General features: G+C 39.3%; 1 protein-coding gene across 1 annotated transcript in view; it reads left to right on the plus strand.

Annotated features, from left to right (window-relative positions):
- CDHR1 (cadherin related family member 1) overlaps positions 1-13,604 on the plus strand; it is a 191,453-nt gene extending 177,849 nt beyond the window's left edge. The window contains exons 16-17 of the mRNA XM_040436306.1: positions 9,259-9,513; positions 13,050-13,604. Coding sequence (XP_040292240.1) covers positions 9,259-9,513; positions 13,050-13,604 — 810 coding nt within the window. The remainder of the gene's footprint in view (positions 1-9,258; positions 9,514-13,049) is intronic.
- Positions 13,605-14,010: the final 406 nt, after the last annotated feature.

Here is a 14,010-nt window from a genome sequence, read left to right on the forward strand (position 1 = left end):
AGTTATATAGATAGCTGTCAGTCACTGATAACTGTACATGGGGAGGTGTTATCAGTGATAGTATTCCTCCTGTAAATATGTATTGTTACATAGATAGCTGTCAGTCACTGATAACTGTACATGGGGAGGTGTTATCAGTGATAGTATTCCTCCTGTAAATATATATAGTTATATAGATAGCTGTCAGTCACTGATAACTGTACATGGGGAGGTGTTATCAGTGATAATATTCCTCCTGTAAATATATATAGTTACATAGATAGCTGTCAGTCACTGATAACTGTACATGGGGAGGTGTTATCAGTGATAGTATTCCTCCTGTAAATATGTATAGTTATATAGATAGCTGTCAGTCACTGATAACTGTACATGGGGAGGTGTTATCAGTGATAGTATTCCTCCTGTAAATATGTACAGTCGTGGCCAAAAGTTTTGAGAATTACCTAAATATTGGAAATTGGAAAAGTTGCTGCTTAAATTTTTATAATAGCAATTAGCATATACTCCAGAATGTTATGAAGAGTGATCAGATGAATTGCATAGTCCTTCTTTGCCATGAAAATTAACTTAATCCCAAAAAAACCTTTCCACTGCATTTCATTGCTGTCATTAAAGGACCTGCTGAGATCATTTCAGTAATTATCTTGTTAACTCAGGTGAGAATGTTGACGAGCACAAGGCTGGAGATCATTATGTCAGGCTGATTGGGTTAAAATGGCAGACTTGACATGTTAAAAGGAGGGTGATGCTTGAAATCATTGTTCTTCCATTGTTAACCATGGTGACCTGCAAAGAAACGCGTGCAGCCATCATTGCGTTGCATAAAAATGGCTTCACAGGCAAGGATATTGTGGCTACTAAGATTGCACCTCAATCAACAATTTATAGGATCATCAAGAACTTCAAGGAAAGAGGTTCAATTCTTGTTAAGAAGGCTTCAGGGCGTCAAGAAAGTCCAGCAAGCGCCAGGATCGTCTCCTAAAGAGGATTCAGCTGCGGGATCGGAGTGCCACCAGTGCAGAGCTTGCTCAGGAATGGCAGCAGGCAGGTGTGAGCGCATCTGCATGCACAGTGAGGCAAAAACTTTTGGAAGATGGCCTGGTGTCAAGAAGGCCAGCAAAGAAGCCACTTCTCTCCAAAAAAAAGATCAGGGACAGATTGATCTTCTGCAGAAAGTATGGTGAATGGACTGCTGAGGACTGGGGCAAAGTCATATTCTCCGATGAAGCCTCTTTCCGATTGTTTGGGGCATCTGGAAAAAGACTTGTCCGGAGAAGAAAAGGTGAGCGCTACCATCAGTCCTGTGTCTTGCCAACAGTAAAGCATCCTGAGACCATTCATGTGTGGGGTTGCTTCTCATCCAAGGGAGTGGGTTCACTCACAATTTTGCCCAAAAAACACAGCCATGAATAAAGAATGGTACCAAAACACCCTCCAACAGCAACTTCTTCCAACAATCCAACAACAGTTTGGTGAAGAACAATGCATTTTCCAGCACGATGGAGCACCGTGCCAGAAGGCAAAAGTGATACCTAAGTGGCTTGGGGACCAAAACGTTGACATTTTGGGTCCATGGCCTGGAAACTCCCCAGATCTTAATCCCATTGAGAACTTGTGGTCAATCCTCAAGAGGTGGGTGGACAAACAAAAACCCACTAATTCTGACAAACTGCAAGAAGTGATTATGAAAGAATGGGTTGCTATCAGTCAGGAATTGGCCCAGAAGTTGATTGAGATCATGCCCAGTCGAAATGCAGAGGTCCTGAAAAAGACGGGCCAACACTGCAAATACTGACTCTTTGCATAAATGTCATGTAATTGTCGATAAAAGCCTTTGAAACGTATGAAGTGCGTGTAATTATATTTCACTACATCACAGAAACAACTGAAACAAATATCTAAAAGCAGTTTAGCAGCAAACTTTGTGAAAACTAATATTTGTGTCATTCTCAAAACTTTTGGCCACGACTGTATAGTTATATAGATAGCTGTCAGTCACTGATAACTGTACATGGGGAGGTGTTATCAGTGATAGTATTCCTCCTGTAAATATATATAGTTATATAGATAGCTGTCAGTCACTGATAACTGTACATGGGGAGGTGTTATCAGTGATAGTATTCCTCCTGTAAATATACATAGTTATATAGATAGCTGTCAGTCACTGATAACTGTACATGGGGAGGTGTTATCAGTGATAGTATTCCTCCTGTAAATATATATAGTTATATAGATAGCTGTCAGTCACTGATAACTGTACATAGGGAGGTGTTATCAGTGATAGTTTTCCTCCTGTAAATATACATAGTTATATAGATAGCTGTCAGTCACTGATAACTGTACATGGGGAGGTGTTATCAGTGATAGTATTCCTCCTGTAAATATATATAGTTATATAGATAGCTGTCAGTCACTGATAACTGTACATGGGGAGGTGTTATCAGTGATAGTATTCCCCCTGTAAATATGTATAGTTATATAGATAGCTGTCAGTCACTGATAACTGTACATGGGGAGGTGTTATCAGTGATAGTATTCCTCCTGTAAATATATATAGTTATATAGATAGCTGTCAGTCACTGATAACTGTACATGGGGAGGTGTTATCAGTGATAGTATTCCTCCTGTAAATATATATAGTTATATAGATAGCTGTCAGTCACTGATAACTGTACATGGGGAGGTGTTATCAGTGATAGTATTCCTCCTGTAAATATACATAGTTATATAGATAGCTGTCAGTCACTGATAACTGTACATGGGGAGGTGTTATCAGTGATAGTATTCCCCCTGTAAATATGTATAGTTATATAGATAGCTGTCAGTCACTGATAACTGTACATGGGGAGGTGTTATCAGTGATAGTATTCCTCCTGTAAATATATATAGTTATATAGATAGCTGTCAGTCACTGATAACTGTACATGGGGAGGTGTTATCAGTGATAGTATTCCTCCTGTAAATATACATAGTTATATAGATAGCTGTCAGTCACTGATAACTGTACATGGGGAGGTGTTATCAGTGATAGTATTCCTCCTGTAAATATATATAGTTATATAGATAGCTGTCAGTCACTGATAACTGTACATGGGGAGGTGTTATCAGTGATAGTATTCCTCCTGTAAATATACATAGTTATATAGATAGCTGTCAGTCACTGATAACTGTACATGGGGAGGTGTTATCAGTGATAGTATTCCTCCTGTAAATATATATAGTTATATAGATAGCTGTCAGTCACTGATAACTGTACATGGGGAGGTGTTATCAGTGATAGTATTCCTCCTGTAAATATACATAGTTATATAGATAGCTGTCAGTCACTGATAACTGTACATGGGGAGGTGTTATCAGTGATAGTATTCCTCCTGTAAATATATATAGTTATATAGATAGCTGTCAGTCACTGATAACTGTACATGGGGTAGTGTTATCAGGGATAGAACAAATGAAAGAAATCCAGCGGCTCACCCCTATCTTGTATGGGTAGGTGCTCACCCTCTAGTCCTACCCTCAGGACTGGAAAGAGGTATAAAGTATGCACAAAATGAGGGGGCACACTCAAGAGAGAACCACTAGATGGATGATCGCATAATATTTTATTACTCTAAAAACAAACCCCTAAAAATACGGGGGTGAGACCGGGACACTACAGACGGCGTGAAATAGTAAGTAGCTCCAGTATCTAATATTTGTACGTATATTGTACATCCACAATACCGGACATTGATATTCAACTGCTTTATTGGATTTAACTACACTGCCCTATTATATTGGCATCATCTTTATTGGGACATTTGGTCATAGTACCATTACCATCGAGTCCCAGTGGGACATTTATGCACGATAGTGCTGACATTTTACCTATTACTCATAGGACGGCTACAGGACTATCACATATGGTTTCTACCACCAGCGTGTGACGCATTGTAATACCGCTGCATGTTATATATTATATGGTATTTGGCATATATGTGTAATACCGCTTGTCATGCACTATAGGATTGCTGCATTTATATATGCTATTTTATGATTGTTTTTTTACGTATTTTTAGGGGTTTGTTTTTAGAGTAATAAAATATTATGCGATCATCCAACTAGTGGTTCTCTCTTGAGTGTGCCCCCTCATTTTGTGCATACTTTATCAGGGATAGTATTCCTCCTGTAAATATGTATAGTTACATAGATAGCTGTCAGTCACTGATAACTGTACATGGGGAGGTGTTATCAGTGATAGTATTCCCCCTGTAAATATGTATAGTTATATAGATAGCTGTCAGTCACTGATAACTGTACATTGGGAGGTGTTATCAGTGATAGTATTCCTCCTGTAAATATATATAGTTATATAGATAGCTGTCAGTCACTGATAGCTGTACATGGGGAGGTGTTATCAGTGATAGTATTCCTCCTGTAAATATGTATAGTTACATAGATAGCTGTCAGTCACTGATAACTGTACATGTGGAGGTGTTATCAGTGATAGTATTCCTCCTGTAAATATGTATTGTTTTATAGATAGCTGTCAGTCACTGATAACTGTACATGGGGAGGTGTTATCAGTGATAGTATTCCCCCTGTAAATATGTATAGTTATATAGATAGCTGTCAGTCACTGATAACTGTACATGGGGAGGTGTTATCAGTGATAGTATTCCTCCTGTAAATATGTATAGTTATATAGATAGCTGTCAGTCACTGATTACTGTACATGGGGAGGTGTTATCAGTGATAGTATTCCTCCTGTAAATATATATAGTTACATAGATAGCTGTCAGTCACTGATAACTGTACATGGGGAGGTCTTATCAGTGATAGTATTCCCCCTGTAAATATGTATAGTTATATAGATAGCTGTCAGTCACTGATAACTGTACATTGGGAGGTGTTATCAGTGATAGTATTCCCCCTGTAAATATGTATAGTTATATAGATAGCTGTCAGTCACTGATAACTGTACATGGGGAGGTGTTATCAGTGATAGTATTCCTCCTGTAAATATGTATAGTTACCTAGATAGCTGTCAGTCACTGATAACTGTACATGGGGAGGTGTTATCAGTGATAGTATTCCTCCTGTAAATATATATAGTTACATAGATAGCTGTCAGTCACTGATAACTGTACATGGGGAGGTCTTATCAGTGATAGTATTCCCCCTGTAAATATGTATAGTTATATAGATAGCTGTCAGTCACTGATAACTGTACATGGGGAGGTGTTATCAGTGATAGTATTCCCCCTGTAAATATGTATAGTTATATAGATAGCTGTCAGTCACTGATAACTGTACATGGGGAGGTGTTATCAGTGATAGTATTCCTCCTGTAAATATGTATAGTTATATAGATAGCTGTCAGTCACTGATAACTGTACATGGGGAGGTGTTATCAGTGATAGTATTCCCCCTGTAAATATGTATAGTTATATAGATAGCTGTCAGTCACTGATAGCTATAAATGGGGAAGTGTTATCAGTGATAGTATTCCTCCTGTAAATATACATAGTTACATAGATAGCTGTCAGTCACTGATAACTGTACATGGGGAGGTGTTATCAGTGATAGTATTCCTCCTGTAAATATGTATTGTTACATAGATAGCTGTCAGTCACTGATAACTGTACATGGGGAGGTGTTATCAGTGATAGTATTCCTCCTGTAAATATATATAGTTACATAGATAGCTGTCAGTCACTGATAACTGTACATGGGGAGGTGTAATCAGTGATTGATAGCATTTCCCCTTTAAATATGTAGAGTTATCGGTGTCAGTCACTTATAACTAAATATGTAGAGTTATCGGTGTCTGTCTACAAATGCTCGCAGTTTAGGTAAAAAAATCAATGAACTTGGGTCAATAATGGCATCTGAGAATGTAGATTTAGTGGCTGTTACGGAGACATGGTTTAATGAAAGAAATGACTGGGACATAACCATACCAGGGTACTCTTTATACAGAAGAGACAGAGAAGGCAAGAAAGGAGGAGGAGTGGCCCTGTATGTGAAAGATAGCATTAAATCTAACCTAATACAAGTTGGTGAGGCCAACATAGAGTCAGTTTGGGTTACGTTGCAGTTTGCTAACCATGCAGTAACTCGTGTAGGTGTGATATATAGACCACCTGGTCAAGTTAAAGAACTAGATGATCTACTAGTTGAAGAAATAGCTAAAATGACAATGAAAGGAGAAGTTATCATTATGGGAGATTTCAATCTTCCAGATATAAACTGGAAAACCAAAATAGCAAGTTCTACCAGGAGTACAGATATTCAAAATTCCCTACTGGGGTTATCTCTACAACAAGTGGTTGAGGAGCCAACCCGGAGGAAGGCCATTTTGGATTTGGTATTCACAAACGGGTATTCGGTATATGATGTCATTGTAGGCGAAACCTTGGGATCTAGTGATCACCAGTCAGTGTGGTTTAATATAAGAACTGTGAAAGAGTCCCACCACACAAAAACAAAAGTTTTAGATTTTAGAAAAACAGACTTTTCAAAAATGAACTTAGTCATAAATGAGTCCTTATCAGACTGGAACGGATTACATGGAGTCCAGGAGAAATGGGACTACTTAAAAGGTGCATTATTGAAGGCAACAGAAAATTGCATTAGACTTGTCAGTAAAAGCAAAAAAAGGAAGAGACCACTGTGGTACTCAGCAGAAGTGGCCCAAATCATTAAAAATAAAAAGCTAGCATTTTGTAATTATAAAAAAAACCAGAGCAATGAAGATAAGGAAATCTACAAGATTAGGCAGAGAGAGGCTAAGCAAGTTATAAGAACTTCTAAAGCGCAGGCAGAAGAAAAACTAGCTCAGTCTATGAAAAAAGGGGATAAGACATTCTTCAGATATATAAATGAAAAAAGGAAATTAAAACAAGGAATAACTAAATTAATAACAAAGGACGGAAGGTATGTAGAAGAGAATAAAGGGCTAGCCGACTGCCTTAATGAATACTTCTGTTCAGTTTTTACAAAAGAAAAAGGAGAAGGACCTCCACTAGAAAGAATAACAAATAAATCGTTTGATGCATGTATCTTTACAGAGGAAGATGTTCTAAGTTTGCTGTCTAAGGTGAAGACAAATAAGTCACAGGGGCCTGATGAGATACACCCAAAATTATTAAAAGAGCTTAGTGGTGAGCTGGCAAAACCGTTAACAGATTTATTTAACCAATCATTAGTAACAGGAGTCGTCCCGGAAGATTGGAAATTGACAAATGTCGTGCCCATTCACAAGAAAGGTAGTAGGGAGGAATCGAGCAACTTTAGACCAGTGAGTCTGACATCAATAGTAGGCAAATTAATGGAAACCCTATTAAAGGATAGGATTGTGGAACATCTAAAATCCCATGGATTGCAAGATGAAAAACAACATGGGTTTACTTCAGGGAGATCATGTCAAACAAATCTTATAGATTTTTTTGACTGGGTGAATAAAATAATAGACGGTGGAGGTGCAGTAGACATCGCATATCTAGATTTTAGTAAGGCTTTTGACACTGTCCCACATAGAAGACTTATCAATAAACTGCAGTCATTGAGCATGGACTCCCATATTGTTGAGTGGATTAGGCAGTGGCTGAGTGACAGACAACAGAGGGTTGTAGTCAATGGAGAACATTCAAAACAAGGTCATGTTACCAGTGGGGTTCCACAGGGATCTGTACTGGGACCGATTTTGTTTAATATCTTCATAAGTGATATTGCAAAAGGCCTCGCTGGTAAGGTTTGTCTTTTTGCTGATGACACAAAGATATGTAACAGGGTTGATGTTCCTGGAGGGAAACGCCAAATGGAAAAGGATTTAGGAAAACTAGAAGAATGGTCAGAACTCTGGAAACTGAAATTTAATGTGGATAAGTGCAAGATAATGCACCTGGGGTGTAAAAACCCAAGGGCAGAATATAGAATATTTGACACAGTCCTGACCTCAGTATCTGAGGAAAGGGATTTAGGAGTAATTATTTCAGAAGACTTAAAGGTGGGAAGACAATGTAATAGAGCAGCACGAAATGCCAGCAGAATGCTTGGATGTATAGGGAGAGGTATAAGCAGTAGAAAGAGTGAAGTGCTTATGCCGCTGTACAGAACACTGGTGAGACCTCACTTGGAGTATTGTGCGCAGTACTGGAGGCCATATCTCCAGAAGGATATAGATACTCTAGAGAGAGTTCAGAGAAGAGCTACTAAACTAGTACATGGATTGCAGGATAAAACTTACCAGGAAAGGTTAAAGGACCTTAATATGTATAGCTTGGAAGAAAGAAGAGACAGAGGGGATATGATAGAAACTTTTAAATACATAAAGGGAATCAACTCGGTAAAGGAAGAGAGCATATTTAAAAGAAGAAAAACTACCACAAGAGGACACAGTTTTAAATTAGAGGGGCAAAGGTTTAAAAGTAATATAAGGAAGTATTACTTTACTGAGAGAGTAGTGGATGCATGGAATAGCCTTCCTGCAGAAGTCGTAGCTGCAAATACAGTGAAGGGGTTTAAGCATGCATGGGATAGGCATAAGGCCATCCTTCATATAAGATAGGGCCGGGGGCTATCCATAGTATTCAGTATATTGGGCAGACTAGATGGGCCAAATGGTTCTTATCTGCCGACACATTCTATGTTTCTATGTTTCTATAACTGTACATGGGGAGCTGGTTAGGTAGTGAAAGAGGGAATTGCGATTACATGCAGTACATCCCCCTAATGACAGTCACTGACATGATTGTTTCTGTATGTAAACATTAAAGGCCCCCTCCTTTAAAAAGATACCCACAGGGAGTCATTTTTGAAAGGTTTATGCCAGTTTTTTGGCATTAAAAAAAGGTCACAAAAATTTGGCGTATATACAATTTTTGCTGCAATAATGTTTCCCTCTTTATATATTTTAAGCTGCTATTACCACTTTTGCAGATCTTTTCCAAAGTAAGCTGGGACACCATGGCCTTACACATTTATATTTTACACTAGAAAACTTATAATTCTAACTGAAATATATGCCAGGCCCTAGTTGTTGTAGCTTTTGGTTTCTGTCACATGGACATCAAGCGCCCACTTTATTAAGAGGCCTGCCCTTTTAATACATTGGTCACATCTTTCATTAGCAAGCCTTTAAATAACCTTTTGCAATTGCATCTCATTGGGTTTTTAAATATCTATATGTATAGATATTTTTCTGCAAAGTTAACACATACACCTGCAGATGTTTTCTTCTGTTTTCCATGCTGAAATTATTATTTTCCTTTTCAGGCAACAGACCAGGATGCAGAAGAACCAAACAATATTGTAAATTATTCTATTATGCAAGCTGATCCGGATAACGTGTTTGACATAGATCAAAACACTGGCGAGATAAACCTCAAGTCCTATATTAGGTCTTTGGATGTTATTCAGAACATAAGTCGTAACAAAAACTGCAAGTGGTCTGTGGTTGTACAGGCCAAGGACAGAGGCTCTCCATCATTCAGTACCACTGCAGTGGTCAAGATTGATGTTACTGAAGAGGTAAGTCCTTGAGGGCATTATGTGTTTTAAATACATATAGTACAGTCTAATACCATCAGTTTGATGGTTGTTTTAGTGGAGTTAAAGCGGTTTTTCAAATTAAATAAAAACTCGGGAAGTCCCAGACAGGTGCTGAAATACCAAAGAAGTGATCTCTCCAGTCCTCGCCATCATCAACCTCCTGATATTCTATGCACACAGATAAACATGCAGCCAATCATTGGCCTCAGCAGTATACAGGATATCACCACTCCAGCCAGGGAAACAAGCAGAAGGGCAGGAAGGAGCTAGGGATCACTTCTATTATTTTAGCACAGGTACAGAGGCTGGTCAAGTTTTTATTTAACTCAGACAACCCCTTTAAGTGCACTATCATTTTCTGTTAAATGTCACTGTGATTCCTGTTTCACGAGATATTTTGGGTCTCTTACATATGTCTGTAAAGGACATTTAAACCACTTTCCATAGGCTGACTGAACAGGCAGGCATGAAGGACAATCCATTCATTATCGTAGGCGAAAGCTGCATTTCCATGCATAAAAAACTAATACCATAAAAAAATCATTGTTTACGAGTAGCAGAACCCTGTTTACACAGGATGATCTGCTGACCAGCAAAGGTGAGTTTGGTGTTCACATCATGCATTGTCTGAGTCATCAGGGGATCAGCGACACCTTTACATGGGCCAAGTGTCGGGAACGAGACGTGGAATTGTTTGTTCCCAATAATCAGCCTGTGTAAAGGGCCTTTACTAAAACATTGGGGTTGTCAAATTCCTAAGTGGTTCCAGCATATCTGAAATCAGCTTCGCCCCTTAATAATGAAGGATGTATATATCATGGTAACATAGTAACATAGTACATAAGGCTGAAAAAATACATTTGTCCATCCAGTTTGACCTGTCATCCTGCATGTTGATCCAGAGGAAGGCAAAAAAAAAAACATATCCATAATAATCAAGTGGTAGTTCCTGCATCATGACAAATATACTACTCCTAGTTAAAGCCTAGAGAGCATAAGAAATGTTACGATGTGACATTTACTTTTTTGACATGGTATTATCCTTGGTTATTAGGAAAATCTAACTAGTCAGCATTTTCACAGAGAAACAAGCTCGAACGTCACACTGCTTGTTCATTGGCATCTGTTGCTCACCACCATTTTCCATTTCACAGAGTCTGGAAGTTAACAGCAAAAATTTTCACTATCATTTGTGTTCCTTGCAAATCATTATTTCCTTGTTTCCCTGTCTGCAGTGACCCTTCCATTTCCCACATTACGTCTTTTCATGTTTGCCATTTCCAGATCAAATCAAGGGTAAAGTCCTATGTTTTGAGTCTCAGAAAACGGCCGTGGATGATATTTGGAATTTGCTTGAGTACAGTCCTCTCCAGCATTTCTATAACTATGGTGATTTCCACCATCATGTACTGGAAAAGTGTGAAAAGATCAAAAATCCATCCTAAAGGCAGGGTCAAAAAGATTACAAGGGGACCACGAAATCAGGCCTTTAAATAACTGAACCAGTTTTTATGTGCCTCCAAGATGCCAAATTATTACAGTTATAGTTGGTCTCCATTTATGTATTTTAATGATGTCTCATTTTAGAACTTTCTTGTCTGTAAAAGAGTACAAGAAAACTAAAGGTAGATTTGTAGCAATGTACAAAATGCATCGTCAGTATGTGTTAGATATTGCGTCACATCCATGGATTGTGTGGGGTTTTTACAGCAATAATAATGATTTTAGAATTAGAATACCTGTGTCTCCTTACCCTCAGGCAGTGTCATGATCATTACCGGTTCAGAATCCTGAAAGCTAAGCACATACAGTGGGGGAAATAATTATTTGACCCCTCACTGATTTTGTAAGTTTGTCCAATGACAAAGAAATGAAAAGTCTCAGAACAGTATCATTTCAATGGTAGGTTTATTGTAACAGTGGCAGATAGCACATCAAAAGGAAAATCGAAAAAATAACTTTAAATAAAAGATAGCAACTGATTTGCATTTCATTGAGTGAAATAAGTATTTGAACCCCTACCAACCATTAAGAGTTCTGGCTCCCACAGAGTGGTTAGACACTTCTACTCAATTAGTCACCCTCATTAAGGACACCTGTCTTAACTAGTCACCTGTATAAAAGACACCTGTCCACAGAATCAATCAATCAAGCAGACTCCAAACTCTCCAACATGGGAAAGACCAAAGAGCTGTCCAAGGATGTCCGAGACAAAATTGTAGACCTGCACAAGGCTGGAATGGGCTACAAAACCATTAGCAAGAAGCTGGGAGAGAAGGTGACAACTGTTGGTGCGATTGTTCGAAAATGGAAGGAGCACAAAATGACCATCAATCGACCTCGCTCTGGGGCTCCACGCAAGATCTCACCTCGTGGGGTGTCAATGGTTCTGAGAAAGGTGAAAAAGCATCCTAGAACTACACGGGAGGAGTTAGTTAATGACCTCAAATTAGCAGGGACCACAGTCACCAAGAAAACCATTGGAAACACATTACACCGCAATGGATTAAAATCCTGCAGGGCTCGCAAGGTCCCCCTGCTCAGGAAGGCACATGTGCAGGCCCGTCTGAAGTTTGCCAATGAACACCTGAATGATTCAGAGAGTGACTGGGAGAAGGTGCTGTGGTCTGATGAGACCAAAATAGAGCTCTTTGGCATTAACTCAACTCGCTGTGTTTGGAGGAAGAAAAATGCTGCCTATGACCCCCAAAACACCGTCCCCACCGTCAAGCATGGGGGTGGAAACATTTTGCTTTGGGGGTGTTTTTCTGCTAAGGGCACAGGACAACTTATTCGCATAAACGGGAAAATGGACGGAGCCATGTATCGTGAAATCCTGAGCGACAACCTCCTTCCCTCTGCCAGGAAACTGAAAATGGGTCGTGGATGGGTGTTCCAGCACGACAATGACCCAAAACATACAGCAAAGGCAACAAAGGAGTGGCTCAAGAAGAAGCACATTAAGGTCATGGAGTGGCCTAGTCAGTCTCCGGACCTTAATCCAATCGAAAACCTATGGAGGGAGCTCAAGCTCAGAGTTGCACAGAGACAGCCTCGAAACCTTAGGGATTTAGAGATGATCTGCAAAGAGGAGTGGACCAACATTCCTCCTAAAATGTGCGCAAACTTGGTCATCAATTACAAGAAACGTTTGACCTCTGTGCTTGCAAACAAGGGTTTTTCCACCAAGTATTAAGTCTTTTTTTGTTAGAGGGTTCAAATACTTATTTCACTCAATGAAATGCAAATCAGTTGCTATCTTTTATTTAAAGTTATTTTTTCGATTTTCCTTTTGATGTGCTATCTGCCACTGTTACAATAAACCTACCATTGAAATGATACTGTTCTGAGACTTTTCATTTCTTTGTCATTGGACAAACTTACAAAATCAGTGAGGGGTCAAATAATTATTTCCCCCACTGTAGTTATGAAATGAGGTTTACTGTGAGGTCAAGTGGCAGACATACAGACAGGGCAGTATGTATGTCACATGTTATCTTTGTACTCTTTTACAGACTCTTCTTCACAAGGGGCCTGTGGCTGCCTTTTTGATGCAAAGTAAAGATAACCCCATGAAAGCCTTAGGGGTGTTAGCTGGTGTCATGGCAGTTATGGTGGTCATTACAGTGTTAATATCTACAGCCATGTTCTGGCGCAACAAAAAGTCTAATAAAATTATGCCCATGAGGAGGATTATTAGACGACGAAGACCAGACCATCCTCCCAGAACAATTAGGACTGAATGGTTGAAGTTCAAGAAGTCCTCGGGTTCTGGGGAGAAGTTTGCCATGCAAGATGTAGAAGCGGATCTTCAAAATGATAATGGGAATAACAACAGCCAGTTTAACCCTTTCCCACCAAATGCTCCCTCTCCTCCTCCACCCCCTCGTCTAATGCCTAAAGCCAGTAAGAAAGAATGGAGCTTGCCTACTGTGTCTGGGTCCCTTACACCGAGGATTATTGATCAGCAAATGAAAGAGAAAGTCCCAAGTGCTAGTGTTGCCCTTGTATCTGAACTGAAACTGATGCTGGAGAAGAAAAATGCTGGAAGCTCAATATCTTTTTATTAGCTCGTCCTAACTTAGAAATGTAAAGGAAAAATGTTATGGATCTATGTGCAGAGTGTAATGTCTGAAAACCATACAGTGATTTGACATGATATGTAAAGCTGTATAAAGTTCAAATATTGGAGGGTATACATGCTACATTCTACTCAATACACACTATTCTTAAAGGGGTTTTCTATGCTCCCAATTTTGATGACCTATCCCCAGGATAGTTCATTAATATCCAATTGGTGAGGATCTGACACTCTGGCAATCCCACTAATCAGTTGTTCTCTGGAGCTGGAATTAGCACTATGAATGAGGAGGGAACCACAGCTTTGTTCGTGTGTAGTGGTTTTGCTTGGTTACTGCAGGTCAGCTCCCATCCACTTCTTTGGGAGGTGAGGTGCAGCAATCCAGCACAGGAACT

Source organism: Bufo bufo, chromosome 6 (assembly GCF_905171765.1).
Source record: "Bufo bufo chromosome 6, aBufBuf1.1, whole genome shotgun sequence".
In the NCBI taxonomy this organism is placed as follows: domain Eukaryota; kingdom Metazoa; phylum Chordata; class Amphibia; order Anura; family Bufonidae; genus Bufo; species Bufo bufo.